At 47.2% G+C, this 17,932-nt stretch overlaps 1 protein-coding gene across 1 annotated transcript in view; it reads right to left on the bottom strand.

Annotated features, from left to right (window-relative positions):
- The window catches only part of LOC309855316 (uncharacterized protein), a gene marked incomplete at its 5' end in the record, with an annotated part of 50,310 nt that extends 35,220 nt beyond the window's left edge, over nucleotides 1–15,090 (bottom strand). The window contains 3 exons of the mRNA XM_082715483.1: nucleotides 13,067–13,509; nucleotides 13,684–13,824; nucleotides 15,061–15,090. Of these exons, the coding sequence (XP_082571609.1) occupies nucleotides 13,067–13,509; nucleotides 13,684–13,824; nucleotides 15,061–15,090 (614 nt within the window). The remainder of the gene's footprint in view (nucleotides 1–13,066; nucleotides 13,510–13,683; nucleotides 13,825–15,060) is intronic.
- Nucleotides 15,091–17,932: the final 2,842 nt, after the last annotated feature.

Genomic DNA, 17,932 nt, shown 5'->3' on the forward strand with positions numbered 1-17,932 from the left:
AATTACTTAATTGGCTATAATTTAAATTTTTGTCTTACTTGGGAAAATTTTCAGCTGTTATGATAGTTGTTCTTAAGTTCCATTTTCTCAGAGTCAATAAAGTCTAGTTGACTCTGGGTTTAATCTGTTTACATAGGCTACCAAAGGCGTATAGGCTTTCTAATGGCCTCCTTGTTCAACTATTTTATTAAATGGGACTTTAGAAATAGCCCCTAGCAGCCGGTTAGCATTAACTATACCTATAAGTATACTTATGTTATACTTCTAAATCCACATTACATAGAGGATTGGACTAGGACATTAGAAACTGAAATCTACCGTCTCCATCCTCAAAGAAGTTACAACCTAATGCGAAAGACACATTCACAGGGATGTGCTAATAGAAGCAAGTAGAACTCTCCTGCCGATTCTTTTAAACTATGTGATTATAAAAATGGTGATCATGTCAACTTTTGTGACTTGAGAAGACAGTATCTTAATTGAAATGCCTGAATAATCTTTTTGGCGTGAGCACAAACTTGGCACAATGACCCACCTTCTTAGGAAATTAAATATGTTAGCTATATTACAGAGGACTTCATTCACTCATTTGAGCGCCCAGGCTTAAATCCGCGGATTTAAGTACCCAGGGTCAGGGCTTAGAGAAAAGGACCCACATTCTCTCCGCACAATTGCATGTACTGTAAATCCGTCTCCTTGAAAGCAGAAGCAGTTTCTGAGTGGGTCATGCTCTTCACCCTCACACTGGCTAACACAGATTCACACTGTAACAGAGGAGGCAAATTTCCAGTCACTGAAATCGTGCGAACTCACCAATTCACATCGAACGGGTCTTTAGAACAGTCTTCAGTTCACATTGTGTTAGCGTGTAAATGATCCCTCCCCCTTCTACTAATAAATTTCCAGAAATTTTATAGGAGGGGGGGAATAATTGAAAGCTTTGCTTATTTCAGCAAAGCTTCCCTTTTTTTTCAGACCTGAAGTCATTTAAAAAGTGTAGACACATTAAAAAGCACGATGCACAATGGGATTTTATCAACTACTCATCAGTTTCAGCCCATACACATTTAAAATATAGTTTATTCAAATTATATGTAAATTAGCAAATGTAAATTACATTCGCTTTTACACTTTCAGTACAAGTGTAGCTACATACAGCTGGACTTTGAGGAATCCAGGCTTTCTTACTTCCGGCCACTTTAGGAGGAGCGGTCACCTACTTTGAAACAAAAGAAACTGGTATTATTTATTTTAAGAAAACAAAGACATTTGGGGTGCCTGGGTGGCACAGTCAGTTAAGCATCTGCCCTCTGCACAGGTCATGATCTCAGGGTCCTGGGATCGAACCCCACATTGGGCTCCCTGTTCAACAGGAAACCTGCTTCTCCTCTCTCTGCCTCTCCTCCTGCTTGTGCTCTCTTACTCTCAAACAAATAAATAAAATCTTAAAAAAAAAAAAAAGAAAAGAAAAGAATAGAAAGAAAGAAAAGAAAAGAAAGGCAATTGGGAGTTTTCTGAGTCTTATTTCTTCCCTAGTGCCAAAGAGATATATAAATGCTCATTTTTAAAAGAAAGAAGGGTGGGGGTGCCTGGGTAGCTCGGTGGGTTAAAAGAAAGAAGGGTAGAAAATCATAAGATTAAGTCTTTTCTTCACAGGAAACCTTTTATCATTAGTCACAAAGACTGAATTAACACCACCAGCAATTTCCATCTGACTGTGTCTTTGTGGGCTTCTACAGGCTGAAGACTTGCTTCCGCGCGACAAGTTTCTAGTCTCTTTCTTGTCTTTATTTATTCATTGATTCGGCATAAGTAGCTTCACACAGAAATCAATCTCTTCCGCAGGGAAAATCATGGAGGATTTACAACAGCAGAGGAGAGTGACAACCACCAAAACTGTCCCCCAAGAGAACAGCAGGACATTCCACACGCAGGGCCCGGCTCGAAGACCCGGTGCTGGCTGGAACATCTGGAAATCTCTCCGCAGAGACACCGGAGAGCTCTGCCTGCTCTGCGAGCCCACTGAACTCAGAACAACGCCAACACCACTCACTTTTCTGCCTTTGAATACTGAATCCAAGATACTTGCACAGTGGGAACAAAAAAAAATAAAATAAAATATCTAGTTTCCAAATGACACTGAGGTAGCCTCTTTAGAACAAACAGGTGCCACTGCCCGTGCTCCCCCTCCTGCCTCCCTGCTCTGAGGCCTGGTCCAGCGGGAGCCTGGTCAACTTCCTCTGGTCCCAGTCAACACCGCCAGAGCCTGGGAAGAGAACACTCTACCCACTTGCATCTACATGGGCTCCTTTCTGGAAATTCAAGGTACCAGCTGTGACTTCCTTTCTCTCTGTGATGGTGGAGAATTTGGGACTCACTAATCTGTAGAATAATCAGGTTTGCAAACCGTCGCTGTAGTTACAAGGTCCAAAAGCAAATACCAAAGAAGGGACTGAATTCTTCCTTTGAGAGACTAGCGAGGGAGCCCTCAAGAGTCACCATGCCCTGCTCCAGCACAAAGCAAATGATTTCTAAAAAGCTGACACTGTAGGGCCTTCCAGATAAACATAGAAGTTCCAAACAAGAACAAACGTATCAGTTACTACAATACGGTTAAGGGCTCAATATACCTAAAAGACAAATACTCTTCACCTTGAGTTAAAATTCAAACTCTAACTCTATCTTGCTTACAAAACATACACCAAAGCAGAAGGATACAGAAGATGAAAATGCTGGGCATGGAGCTTGCATTAAAACAAAAAAATTCACAAGAGGACTTGGGGCGCCTGGGAGGCTCACTCAGTTGTGTCTGACTCTTGGTTTCAGCTGAGGTCAAGATCTCAGGGTTCTGAGATTGAGCCCCACATCGGGTTCCACGTTCAGGTGGAGTCTGCTTGAGATTCTCTCTCTCTTTCTCCTTTTGCCCCTCCCCTCTCCCCACAGTGCACACTCACGCGTGCGTGCTCTCTCTCGATCTCTGTCTCTAAGAAACAATGAAAACCAAAAGATTAAAAAGAAAAAAGAGGCAGTGATATACCCACCAAAACACAGAGATGGCACCATGAATCCTGGAAAAAAGATTTCAAGGTAAAAAGGATGAGAGAGCACTATGTGTTAAGTGTATATTTACATGTAATATAAATGTACATACACTTACATGTATATGTGCAAATATATAATTATATATATATTTATATGTCTATAAAAGGCAAAAAGTTAACAGTAAACAGATGTGTTGGCCATCCCCTGACCCTGAATCTTAAATATCAAGAATAGAGTCCTGTTATTAAGACTCTGCTTCACCTTTTTCCTGGGATATTGTCTCATGGTTTAAGGACATTTCGCAAATCGTAATCCAAGTGAGACGACTTCGTTTAACATTCAATTATAAGAGAAATAAAACTCTCAATGATAAGGAATGAAGCCAAAACCTGCATCCAACAGAAATGACAACCAATTTTGCCATATGACTCCACTCGTATGAAGTTCGAAACAGGAATGAACACATATTTGGTGAACTTACAAATGACAATCAAGGGAAGGAGTGACAGAAATTTCAGGATAATTATTATCTCTTGCAGAGAGAGAAAAGGACACCGTGGGAGAAAAGTGCAAAGATGCTACAGCCGTTCATGCAACATGTTATTCTTAAATTGGAACATGGTTGCACATACTTTGTTTTAATCTTATTACATATGTATGTGCATACATATGTATGTGTTTTGTATGTAGAAATTTTTTTTATATATACCAGTTCATATTTGGAAACGTTTATAAGCTAGATGTATTTATTAGTTGGGGTCACTGGGCCAATGTCGTACGGATATATTCTAACAGGATATATTCTAATAACCATACCCAGATCTGGAGCAGACTCTTTCATTAAGCTCACAACACTCTGTCGTTCAGCACCTGTCATACTTCAGAGTTACATGGGGATGAGACAGAAATTCCCATCCTGAATCTTTCAAGTCTTTGATAGTGGTCTTAGTTCCTGTGAGCCTCATCTCCAAAGGCAAAAAAGATTTTATGACTGTTTTACTGGAAGTGGAGAGACCCGGAGCTGCCACAAGGCTCTCTGCATCAGAACGGTCCTTACTTACTCCAGAGTCAGGAAGCTAACCTGGAGATTCTCCCAGTGGCTGAGGACATCAGTTCCAACTCCACATCCATGAACTAGGAAATAATTGCAGGGTGATCTGGCATTCTGCGAAGGTAGACTTGGTTATGAACTCCATTGATTCCCTGACAAAGCCCAAGTTCAATCAATTAAAATAGTCTGATTTTTTTAAAAAAGGAAGAAAGAAATGACAGCCAGCTTTTTAAAAAGTTGACAGCTCAGACTCTGGAATCGGATTACTGGGTTGAATTTGAAATTGCTTGTTCATGCAAGGTTACTCTCTGAACCTCAGTTTTCTCTTCTGTGAAACAGAAATAATGTTAGCACTACCTCTATACGGATTAAATGAGACAATGTATCAAACAAAGTGTTTGGAACAATTCCTGACCCTGATACCAACTCTGAAGCACAGCCAGTCAATATTTAATAAAATGAAGGAGCATCTAGCATAAAGATTGTGTTCTAGAATGTTCCTTCAGCGTAAGAGGAAATGTTAAAGATACAGGAAAGAGTAGAAGATGTTAGTGTAACCCTCACTCTCTGGGAGCATTCAGAGACATGGTTTCTGAAGTACTGATTTCTTTCCTCTACATTAGCGCTTCCCCGTTACTAACTAAAAGCCTCTTTCTTATTTTGAAACAAATTAATAACCAGATTCTGATGAAAGGAAAGTGATCAACCCAGGCAAATGTGCAGGTCATAAAGTCTCCTGTAACAACCAATCGATCATCTCTCCAGAGATTCCGTACTAACTCCAAAGTCAGCAGGCTTTCCAAGCCTCTCCACGCTGGGCATGACCAAACGAGAAGGGAACCAGGGGGAAAGATGGGCCATCAGAACCGAGGGTGTTGGAGGGCATTTTGGAGGGAGCCGGTTTGAGGATCTGGAGGAATATGGGGAATTTGAGACCCCAGCATACATCATCAATGAGATGAAGAGTTGGGATTTCTTTCCAGAAGGATAGCAGTGCTCATGGAGCTGTCTCAATGTTTTCTGCCTCAGGAAGAGTCTAGAAGTGTCCGGCTGGTTGACCGGAAGCAGAGATTTGAGGGAAAAGGCCAAGGTGTATTGTTCAGTCTGGACAGTCTTCTTCACACAGCAGGGGGAAAGCCCTCTACCACAGGCCCCCACATTTCAACCCATGATCCTCCCCCAGGCCCGCATGAGACTGACACAGAGAGAAAGCACAGAGCTCAGTCCCCGACGGGGACAAGAAAACTTCCAAGAGGAGGACCTGATTCGCGGCAGAACTGTCCAGTGGGAACCCAACCTGCACCTCGCCTACACCAGACGGTCTTCAATGCTTCCTTGTGACCCCCATGCCCTGGCTTCCCCCTGGCACTCCGTGTGTGTCAGCCATGGACCCGTGGCCTCCTGCACACTCCCAGCCTCCCCCTCACACGCACGCTCCAACCCACACTGCTGGGGTGCGGCTCCTCCCGGCTCTATCTGCCTCCCTAGGGCCACTGCCAAGCAAGCAAAAGGAGGAAAAAACTGAGCTGGAAGGCTAGTGGGTCTGTGACTTTAGGAATAAAGGACAGTTGCCCCCAAGCTGAAGTCAAAGAGGGAAGGAACTGAGAATTGGCACGGAAGTGGCTGCAAACACGGACGGCATTCTGGGGTGGGCATGCAGACCCCTTCCGCTGACAGGGCTTGGAACCGCACAACCCATCCCCCAAGTAGGACATAGCCTCAATGGGCAAGAGCCAAAGGGTGAGGAATATTTGTAGATAAATAAAATTTTGTCTTGAGAATCCTATCAACCCTCCAAGGGGTTCAGGATGTAGACCATTCTCCCCCCTCATGAAGGAGTCAGAAAACTGTCTAGGACTCATGAAGGTCACTTTCAGGGGTGGCACAGTGGTGATGGGGGCAGGGGGCGGGGAAAGGGAGCCTGGAATTTCTGAAGATCAAGCCCCTTAGAAGAGGAGGCGCTGAGTTCTATTATCTTGTAAATGGATTCCTAAGGGGAACTTGAGTTTCCAGAAAAATCTGGGGGAGAGCAAACTACTCAGAAAGGAAGAGAAGGAATCAATCTACCGCGGCAAAGGTGTGAAAGGGGAAAAGGCCCATACCTTGGAGGGAAAGTTGGGGGGTGGGGGGTATCTGACACTGCTTTGGAGGAAGTGTGGCAGCCACAGAAGGAGAATGCTAAGAGACAGCAGCTTTCCCCGAGAAGGACCAGAGCAGAAGCCTGCAGCCATCCTTGCGGCCAGTGTCCCCTCAGCGCCCCGGGCTGACTGCGAGGACACAGGCTGCAGCGATCTCAGGTGGTAAGAAGATGAACTCCCCGCGGACTGCACTGCGCCCCCTGAAGATATTAGTAAGCCCTTAGGGACCCCCAGGGCCCTAGATTCTTGAGACGATGGTTCTTTTGAACAGACTACTAATCAGTTCATAAGCAGCAAAAGTATTTTAGGGGCTTCGCAAGACACTGAAAAAATACAGGAATTTATTGTGTTTCTTCGTGTCTTAGGCGTGAAACTGACAGCACGGAGGTAGGCTTTCATACTGTTAACATCATAAGAACGCCTTAAGACCCGGTCTGTTCCACACGGTGTCCACAGCCCTGGGGACCTTCTCTGCCCTCCTAAACAGGCTTACCTTCATCTTTGCCCCAAAAAGACTCTGATGGATCCTCTTTATCGAGGTCACTTATCCAATTCTTCAAGCTGCCTCTAGTTCTATTCCTTGATAATGTCCTAATTTGCTGTTCTCTATCAAGAGAGATTGACTGTGGGGCACCTGGGTGACTCAGTTAGGCATCCGACTCCTATTTCAGCTAAGGTCATGATCCCGGGGTCCTGGAACCGAGCCCCACATTGGGTTCCTTGCTCAGTCAGGAGCCTGCTTCTCTCTCTCTCTCTCTCTGCTGCTCCCCCTGCTTGTGTGCTCTCTCTCCCCAACAAATAAATAAAATCTTAAACAAAAATAAAGTAAAAAAAAAAAACAAGCCTATGATTATATTTATAGCTATAATACAGAAAGAAAGGTGTCAAAAACTTGTATTAGGAATGCATGAACTAAGCAGAATAATGACTCAGGTACATCTGCAAACTTTAAAGGGACTATGGTAAAGTCATCCACGCCATCCACATCAAACCCCATGCACATCAGCGTATGAGATCCTTTAAGCAGGATGAAACCTTTAAAGTTATTTGCAGCAAGTAGTCTGTTTTACCCCAAAGCACTGGAGTGCTTATACTCTGGGACAAGAGAACACGGACACCTTTCGGTTTTACACTCCTTTTGAAAGAACTTGGGGATAACTGACAAATTTACCTCTTAATGCAAGAGGGAGAGAAACACGTGCTCCGGGTAAAATTCACAAACGCCTGCCAAGCCTCCTGGTTGTCACAGCAAGCCCGTGAGTCCCAGAAGTTCATTCTCAAAGCTTTATTACAATGAAACTGACACGCCTTTGCTGAAAATATCTTTGAGCCAGAGTGAGGTAATTCATAAGAATATTTTTTGTGACCAGCCAGAAATAAAATTTGAAATGCACCATCTTTCGCTGTTTTAGAGTTCATCCTGAGATTTTTCACATGAGAGGTAAGGTTCTCTAAGAGTGAGGCCCGTGTCTGAGGCTCTTCTGGATATTTTCTGGATTTTCTTCAGAAGCCCTACCGGTGCTCTATGCTCACTGGATGCTCAACGCCTTGTCAGCTCGGAAGAAAATCGCAGGCCTCCAGGCCCTCCGGCCTCATCTCCTGGGCCGCCTTCCACTTCCGTTCTGCTGCTGGTTCAGCCAGCCGCCGCTCCTTCCTGTTCCTCCAGCAGGTCAAGCTGATTCCCATGTGCTCTCCTGTTGTCCGCAGACCCATCATCACTCAAGTGCTCCACGAAGGAGCGGTTCTTACAGAAGGGCGCTAGCTTCACCGCAGAAAGCGAAGAAGTCGCTCTCCTTTGCCTAAGCACCTTTGGCAACCGCACAAAGTAATGAACCTACCCGTTTGGCCCAAAGGAAGCTCAAACATGATGGTCTCGGGCAACACCCTCGACCCCGACACTGGTTTCTCCTTTCCGCTGTGTCGTGATAAGGAGGACGCAGCCCCTTCCAGCCAAGCCGGCTGCCACTGGGCCACCGGCCCCCTGAATTGTTGGGAGGGTGCGTGTCTGTCTTGGAAGGAAATTTTGGTCACGACAACCTCACCAAAGGGAAAGGAAAAAAAAGAAGAAAGAAAAGTAAGAAAGGTAGGTAGGAAGGAAGAGAAAGAAAGAAAAGAAGAGAAGGCAAGACAAGACAAAACCCACAGTCTGGCCCCAGATCCCAGCTCTTTCTCTTACTAACTAGGTATCCTTGAAGCAGTGCTTGTTTTTTCTGTCCCTCAGTTTCTTTGTTTGTAAAACGGGGGAAATAGTGATACCTAAATGGGATGGCTGTCTTAAAGATCCCGTGCTATCTTTAATATGCGATCTTTAATACGCTAATATTTCAGATGCTAAGTGAAGTGAGACAGAGAAAGCAAAATACTGTATGATTTCACTTATATGCCGAATCTAAACAAGACAAACAAATTAACAAACCAGCAAAAAGCAGCAACAGCCCCATGAACACGGAGAACAAACTGATGGTGGCCGGAGAGGAGGGGGCGCGGGAAGGGCTAAATGGGTGGAGGGGGATGGGGGGCGCAGGCTTCCAGGTAGGGAACGGATGTGGGATGAGAGGCACCGCGTAGGGAATATGGTCAATGGTGACGGGACGGTGTTGTACGGGCACGGATACGAGCTGCGTCTGTGATGAGCACGACAAAGCCCACAGACTTGTCAAATCACTATGTCGTACTCCTGAAACTCCTGTAACGCTGTGTGTCAGCTATATTTCCAGTTAAAAAAAAATGTGTGAATAAAAATAAAGTACTTAGACAATAATAAATGACAGATAAACACTGACTACTAACCTATTTCTCCTCCTTGGTCTTTATTCTAGCACCTGCCTCAATTTTACCGCACTTGGGGCTCTGTGAAATTCTTCTATCTTTGTTGAATTTTTGAAATGTCTGCTGCCCCACTAGAAGGGATCTTCCAGAAGTACAAGGGCTGTGTCCGACCTGTTGTCTACTTCCGTTCCCAGAACAGATCCTAGAAGTGGTAGGTGTTGCAGTTGCTGGATGAATCAGTCACTTTCTTTCAAAAAGCTTCGTAACACTCATGAAGCAATCCCCACCATCTGTCTCTGAGTGTTATTCAATTTGAAGTTGACTTAAGTAAAATAAACCTCTGGGGGGGTATATACAAAGTTTTTTGGGAGAATACGTTTTTGTTTGGTTTTGTTGGTGTTGTTGTTTGAAGGTTTTATTTATTTATTTTAGAGAGAGAACAAGAGTGGGGAGAAGCAGAGGGACAGGGAGATGCAGACTCCACACGGAGCCTGGAGCCAGATGTGAGGCTCGATCCCACAACCCTCTGAGATCACACCCTGAGCTGAATTTCAAGAGGTGGTCACTTAACCAAGGGAGCCACCCAGGTGCCCCTGCTGTTGTTTTTTAAATAAACTCATAACTCCAAGATCAAGAATCACATGCTCTATGAACTGAGCCAGTCAGGCACCCCCATGAGAATATATTTTTTTAAAAAACAAACAAAATAGAAAACTCTTCTGGGAGCACCTGGGTGCCTCAGTCGACTAAGCGTCTGACTCTGTTTGGACTCAGGTCATGATCTCAGAGTGGGGGGATCGAGCCCCGCAATGCTCCACACTCAGGACAGCGCCTGCTTGAGATTGTCTCCCTCCCTCTGCCTCTGCCCCTCCCTGCCTCCCTCTTATAAATAAATAAATACATATATGTGTGTGTATGTGTAAAAGACAAAACCCACACAATTCTGTCCTAAAATTCTACAACTTGGAGACACCACCATAAGAGAGCAACTTCTTTTGAGAAAACCAATAAACATACTGAATTAGAATAAAATCTTGATGCCCATAAGTTCTAAACAACTTTATAATATAAAACACAAGTTCTGATTTAGAGTCTAAAAAGCATACAGCATCTTTGGTGCCAAGCATTTGGATATCGAAGGATGAACTGGGGAAATAAAAGGAACCACTGGCAGGGACAGAGAACTGAGAAGTGAAGTCAGGAGACCCCACGACATTGACCGCGGGGTCTGACTAAGGCTGGCAGGTGGGAAAACCTGAGCCCTCGGAGGAGGAGTACGTGAACTGCACACAAAGGTCCGTGAGTTAGGAGCTGGGACAGGAAGGCCCTCCAGACATAGCCCAGATAAATGGTATCTTCTTGACCATGGGATGTACCTTAGAGAGTGACCGCCCTAATACAGCTCCCATCACCTCTCCCCACAACCGTGCCCACGAACTTAGCTGGGGTTCCTGTGTCTGACCCCCTTCCAGTCCCATCCCCTAATCCCACTGGCCCCAGAACTTTCCTTATACCAGCAAGCAAATCATGTCACCCCTCTTCCCGTTCAAAAGCCACCAGTGGCTTCCACATGGGTACACCTGGGCCTAGCCTCCTTTCGAGTTGTTGGATCACACCCTTCTCCCCAGCTGCCCGCACCAGCCAGTTTCCAAACAGGTCATGAGCTCCCCAACCTGGTAATTCTGCTCCTGCTCCTGCCTGCAGAGAAAAGCTGTGGTGTTCTGAATGAACCCCATGCACCCCCCATCCGCACGCGTTCTAGCTCAAGCCTCAGCTCTGGGAATCCTCCCTGCCAGCTCACAAGGCAGAAGAACCTGCTCCTCACTCCCTTAAAAGCCCTGCCCAGTTCTGTGAAATTTTTTCTGAAATTTTCTGAAATTTTACAGTTGGTGAGAACCACATGGTTTGGAGTTACGGGCCAAAGCCATTTGAAATTGCTTGCACCTTCCATCCTGCGGCAGACACCGAGGCTCCCACAGAGAATTCTTAGAGCAGATAAACTCTCTCCAACAACTCAGCATTTTACAGTCATTACTGAAGCGCCACTGGAATTCCAGTAGAAATTCTGAACCCCCAAATCAGCTCAAAAGAAAGTGACCACTTGGATCCCAGCAGACATCACTCCTGCTCCTTTATCTGATGCTCCTGTCTGGGGAGGCTTTTTCTTTGCACCCCATCAAGGTACTGAGTGTGTGCGTGTGGGGGGGGGGGTTGAACAATGCAGGGGCTGCGCCCACCCAGTCAGCTGGAGACGGCCCAGACTACCCAGCCGGATCGGGACAATGGTCAATCCACGACAGCAACTTGGAAACTTCCAAATTGCCAAAATATTTCTCTTTGGTTCATAGAAGAGATCCCCAATTCCTACAACTTTATAAATTCTGCTGAAATGAAAAAAAAAATATGAACTGATATTTACAAGTCAAATGCTATTGAAACAATGTCTGGGATTTCAAAAGGGCATTAGGTGGGGAACAAGGGAGGAGGCGAAATCAGACTGGCCAAGTCCTAATGTATTTCAAAGTTGGATGATGGGTACATGGGAATTCAATGTAAGATTTTTGAATTAGGCTACCTTTCTATGTTTGAGATTTTTGAAAATGAATAGGGAAAAAAATTAGAATGAAGTCAAGTTTAAAAGAAGACTATTAAATGCTGTCATCTAGACAGAGTATAAAAATAATTGCATATATCCCTGCTTCCTGGTGTGTTGCAGCCGAACATCAAGAGCAGATGAAGCCTCAGAGGCATTAACCTTGGCCCTTTACTAAGGCAGCTTAATTACAGGTAGTCCACTGTGGGTTTTGCTAAAGTAAAAAAAAAAAAAAAAACAAAACCTAAACTAAACTAAAGCACCTTTTGAAATTTGGCATGGGTTACAAAACACTCAAGATGCAAGCCTTCCTGGTTTTTTTGTCTACTCAATTCAAAGGAAGCTTTGTAAAGATTTCTGCTATGCAAAAACAGACAAAATGCCACTAAATAAAAAATGCCATCGATTGGCGATAGGCATACAGGAATACACACGAACAGGTACAAGCTAATCGGTCAGAGGAAGCCGCGTAGCAAGAGTGGGCAACGAAAAAGGCGGTTTTACAGTGTTTTCGCGTTTGAACTTTTGACCTCCTCCCAAAACGTCACGAAAGAATTCCTAAACCGCGGTACTAGAAAGAACGCTTTCTTTCTTGAAGTCGTTGCATCAAACATTACTATGTTACCATGCACGTTGTTAACCACTGGGCCCAAGGTACAAAACTGAAAAGTATATTCTAAAAGAAATGCAATCTGGATCAAGAACATAGGAGAGCAATTACAAAAGCAAACAGCAAGTCGGGCAACACTGGAAGCGCGCAGCGACTAAACCTTTGGGGCTCTCCCCCCACACACACACTCTTCTTTTGTTGAGGACCAGACTGTTGCCTGATTTCCTCATGTCCCTTCTTAAACCTTCAAACACACAAAACTAAAGAAAGACGTACCGGAGGCAAGACCTTGCAAACGAAATCCACAGCTCTGTCTGGCACAGAAAAGCCGGCGCCCGACACCCACGCGCCCCAGAGCCGCGCCGAGGGTCAGGGTGGTCGCCCGCGGAGAGGACGTCGAGGGACGGCGTGGGGGTCGCCGCGCACCTGAACTGCCCGCCGCCGCCTCCCGCGGCGGAGCCCGATGCTACCTGATGCGACCCGAATGCTCTCCGGACTTCCCTCGCGATCGCTCGCCTCCGCGGCCGGATCCCGGCAGCGCGCAGCAGGCAGCACGGCAGAGCCTCCCGCGCCGCCCCTACCTGGCCGGCCCCAGGCACCGCCCCGCTGGAGCGCGCGGCCCGCGCCGCCGGGAGGCTCCGGGGGAGGAGGGGGTGTGGGGAAAGGTACGAGTCCCGGTTTTAGGTGCCAGGAAGTTCCCCAATCCCGCGCTCGCGGAGGCCCGCCGGCCCCTGCCCCGGCCGCGGCTCGGAGGCGGAGGGAGGCGCGGGGCGCCCCCGGGAGCCGGCCGTCCCCGTCGCGGGGCCCGACGCGGGCTCTGCGCGGGCTCCGGGCGGGACGGCGCGGGCGGCGGCCGGACTCACCGAGGCAGCGGATGTGGAAGCCCGAGGGCGGCCGCAGCGCCCGGCGCGTCCAGCCCTCGCGCAGCGCCTCCAGATGCTCCTCCTTGCCCTGGATCAACAGGACCTGCTCGTCGATCCAGCCCAGGAAGAAGGTCTCGGCCACCGCGGCCGTGACCTTCTTGTTCCAGAAGTGCTGCATGTTCTCGGCTTTGAAGTCGGCGAAGATCTCGTAGCCGATGTGGTGCCGGGCGAGCTGGCGGGGCTGGGCCGAGGGCGCGGGCTGGGCGGCCCCGGACCTCTCCCCCGTGGGCCCCTCGGCCGGGCCCAGGACGATGGCCAGAGAGTGAGGTGCGATCTGCAGAAACTTCTCCATCTCCCGAAGCAGCCGGCGCCCCCGCCGCGCGGCCCCCGCTCAGCGCCGCCGCCGCCTCCCGCCGCTCCCGGGAACAGCCGCCGGAACGTCGCTGCGCGACAGGCGGGGAGCGTTAGTGCCCCCACCCGCGCCGGGGCTGGCCGCGCCCCCCTCCCCAGCCCCGCGCCCCAGCCGCCCGGGACCCCCCGCGTAGCCCCGGGGTCGCCGCGCCGGGAAGGGGACCGTGCGCGGAGCCCGCTCAGGCCCCAGCCCTGGCGCGCGTTACCTGCAGCTCCCGGCCACCCTCCGGGCACCGCTCATTTTCCGGCGGCGGCACCCTGGCCTCCCTCGGCGCCCGGCGGGCCCGGCAGGGGGCGGAGACGCTGGAGGAGGAGGGCAGTGGCGCCGAGGCCCGGAGCCCTCTGGGCTGGACTTAACCGAACTCTCCAGGAGTCCGAAGTGGATGGTGTTCGAGGTGGCCCGGAAGGCCAGAGGTGGGGGGTGCGTTTAGGTGGCAGGGCTCAGAGGAGACCTAGAGGCTCAGGGCGCGCGGGGGAGAGGGGGGTGACGCACAGCGACACTTGGAAGGCAAAGATTCCCGAGCCGAGTGTCGCTCCTCCCCACGCTCCACCCCCCACCTCCCACCTCTTGCTGGAACAAGTGGATTAGCTAGTTGACTGGTTGATGGGCCCTGGGAAGTCGCTTTTTAAAAAACTTAGACAAACCACACAAACGTGTCATCAGTCCCTCCTCCCAAACTTGTGGCACTCTCCTGTCATATCTCCATCATGCACCGTGGGACTGCTACAGAAGACACCTAGTAATTCCCTGTGTTGTCTACACAACACTCCCTTGGTGAAGAGAACACAGATATTACCAGGAAAGGTAACCATCATGCTTTAAAAAGAAAACAAACAAACAAACAAAAACCTTCGTTAAGGTTGCTTCTCTACAAAACTGTGTTTTGCTTATTTTTCATTGAGAAACACTATACATAGTTGTCATATATCTAAAGAGATGATTAAAAAAAAAATAAAAGAAAGACTATCAAGAGGAGCATAAGGGTTAATGCTCCATGTGAATGATTTTTCCAGAACAAAGAATGTTTCCTAGAATACACAAAGGAATAGTATATTCAGAAAGCTAACTCTAGAAAGATTGCTTGAAGCTTTCAAACAACGGGCTTTCCAGCTTCTGCTCTCTAGGCTCAAAGGTCTTAGAGCTATGTTTTAGTCAAGAGTAAGACTCAAGCCTGCCCTCTCCTTGCATCTGCAGGGAAAGCCCCTTTTCCCAAATGCAGGCCTTAGGAGTTCACTGGAAGATGTCTGGACCAGCCCTGTGGGCATACCCTTCCCACATGAGGCTCCCAGGGTCCCTATCTTCCTTGGGCAGTAATCTCCCTTGATGATAGAGCAAAATTCATTCAGTGCTCCTGGAATGCAAGGGTCTTTAATCCTCATAACAGCCCTGTAAGTTAGATATTACCATCCCCATTCTATGGAAGAGGAAACTAAGCAAAAAGAATGTAAGTAAATGGGACACTTGGGTGGCTCAGTCAGTTAAGCGTCTGCCTGCGGCTCACGTCATGATCCAGTCCTGAGATGGAGTCCCTCAGTCCTGCACCAGGCTCGTTGCTCAGTGGGGAGCCTGCTTCTCCCTTTACCTCTGCCTGTCGCTCCCCATCCTTGTGCATGCACGCTCTTTCTCTCTGACAAATAAATAAAATCTAAAAAAAAAAAAAGAATGCAATTCGTCTAGGTTTTCCAGTCATAACATAGTAGAACTGCAGTCTAAACCTAGACAGTTTGTCTCCAAGGCTCAACCCCTGCGCTTTTATATCTGTTCCATTTAGCCAACCAACCACTGGCAGACAAAATTTTCAAAAAAGTCCTTCAGCGGTGCTTCTTGAATAAATGATATTTTACGTCTGTAGTAGGTATCTATTGTGGTATAATAAATCACCCCAAAATGTAGCAGCTTAAAACAACAAGCATTCATTATCTGACACTTTCTGTGAGGTGGGAATCCGGGCATGGTCCAACCAGATGCCTCCAGTTCAAAGTCTCTCTACAGTTGCCGGCAAACAAGGCTGTAGTCTCATCTGAAGGCTCGCTCGGTGTGCATGCTCTGTCAAGTTCACTCGCATTGTAATTGGCAAGATTCAGTTCCTTGAGTGTGGTTGGACTGAGGGTCTTAGTTCCTCCCTCTCCAGAGACTTACTCTTTTCCTAACAATATGAACGTCTACATAAGGCATCTCACAACATGCTAGATGCCTCCCCTCAGATCACCTAATTTGGAAATCACAATCCAATCCTGGAGATGACCTCCCATCACCTCCGTTGCATTCTGTTTGCTAGAAGTGACTCACTCAAGCAAATCCCAACTCCAAGGGAGAGGATTACACAAAGATATGAGGACCAGGATGTAGGAATCGTCTTAGAGGCTGTCTACCAATGAAAAGGTTTCATTTTTACGAGGTTTGCAATAGTGTGACAAATTAAAGGCGCAACTTCTAATATAAATGCTCTCACATACAGCTAGGAAGCTCTTCATACATGTGCACATACGCACACAAAACACTACTGATCCTCTGAACACGTAGGGTCACATGAGAGTCTAATACTATCAGAACTCAATGACATTAGTCTGAGGAGCTATCTAATCCATTCTTACCACTATCCTCACCTGCATGATCAGCCCCATTAGCATTATTAGGGGCATTTATGATTACATTACACTGTGATGTGCTAAGAACTTTTTATGTATGTGATATTATTGTGATTTTTTTAGAGGATAAACACAATGGCAATAATATCTTTGAGATAAGTAGCCCAACACGTTTTCATTTTCAATAACCCTGTGTTCCCAGGTATGCATGAGCTCGATTGCTTGTGCTCCACGTCAGTTCACCAAAATCTGTCCACGAATATAGCTTTCTTTTCTTCCTCTATCTTCCTCTCTCTTTGCCCCCCTCCCCAGCCCCAATTGAAGGTGCAAACGTTGCTCAGCAAGGAACTATTTCCTTTCCTAGATTCAGTTTTCGTGACCTTTATGTTGACCCAAATAGCATGAAGATTTCATGGTTATTTTCCAAGGAAGGGTGTTCAACATTTATCAAATGCCTCATTCTTACAAAATTCAATGTGGAGGGGTGCCTGGTTGGCTCAGTGGGTTAAGCCTCTGCCTTCGGCTCAGGTCATGATCTCAGGTCGTGGGATCAAGCCCCACATCGGGCTCTCTGCTCAGCAGGGAGCCTGCTTCTCCCTCTCTCTCTGCCTGCCTCTGCCTACTTGTGGTCTCTGTCAAATGAATAAAATCTTTAAAAAAAAAAATTTCAATGTGGAGAAACAATTATTATTTCAATTTTCCCATTGAGAAAACTGCAGTTCACAGACGTTAAATAATTTGCCTAAGGTGAAACTAATAGTTGATCAATCCAAAATTTCAACCAGACCTATGACTCCAAAATCCATGCTTGTTCAGTGTTCACTGCAGCCTCCAAGGGAACTAAGAACCCACAAGACAGACCTGATGTTACATCATTCAGAAGAAAGGCTTGCACCAATTTCCTTGAAAACACTCAGGAAAAACAGTGAAAAACTCTTTGAGTACTAATCAAATAAGAAACCCCCAAACCCAACTCCAACACTGGGGAGAACACTTGCCTCGGCTGTCTCAATCCTGAGGTTCAAGATTGAGTGGGACTTGTGCAGGAGGAGAGAGCGCTGTGAATGAACTTCTCTGTCAGCATTTCTCCCCACTGCCTGCAGTCAACCGCCTGCCATTCTGGTGGGGAGAGAGGGTGTTGCTGAACTTTCTCTTGTCCGGGCTTATCAATTGCTGATTGTCCGCTGGGGTATAACAGAAGTTCAGACAATCATCACTCAGGGAGGTACATTCCAGCCTAAGGGCCTTCCCTTTGGAATTTCTGCTGGTAGCCCGCAGTGTTTTCTAAAGACAGCTGCCATGATATTGCCCAGGTACGTGCATTTCTGTAATACAACTTTGCCATCCCTCAGCAAGAGGTAGTGTCTCTCTCTCTCTCTCTCTCTCTCTCTCTCTCTCTCTACCTCCTTGACTCTGGCCAGGCCCTGTGATTGCTTTGCCCAACAGAATAGAGCTGAATTGATACTGTGCCAGCTCTGGGCATGGACCTTATTGGATTCATCGTTCTCACTCCCGCCTCTTGGAAGCCAGCCACCATGTAACAAGTGCAACTCCGCTGAGATCATCATGTTGTGAGGACGCCTGAGCTAGCCACATGAAGAGGGTATGGAGAGAGAAAGGACTGTGCCTGCCAACTCCCAGCCATGCTTGCCATCCCAGCCCCAGCAACCAGAAACTTTATTCGTGGGAGTAAAGGAGACATTCTAGTTCCAGCTGACACCAAGTGGAGAAGAACCGGGACCCCAGACTGAACTCCAGTCTAGACATGTCCGGGTCTTTAAGTCACTCTGGCTGAAGCATCCAACTTAGTGTAGCACAGGTGAGCCCTACCTGAATGTCTACCCCACAGAATGGTGAGCACAATAA

This window comes from Mustela nivalis (assembly GCF_964662115.1).
Source record: "Mustela nivalis genome assembly, chromosome: 20".
In the NCBI taxonomy this organism is placed as follows: Eukaryota; Metazoa; Chordata; class Mammalia; order Carnivora; family Mustelidae; genus Mustela; species Mustela nivalis.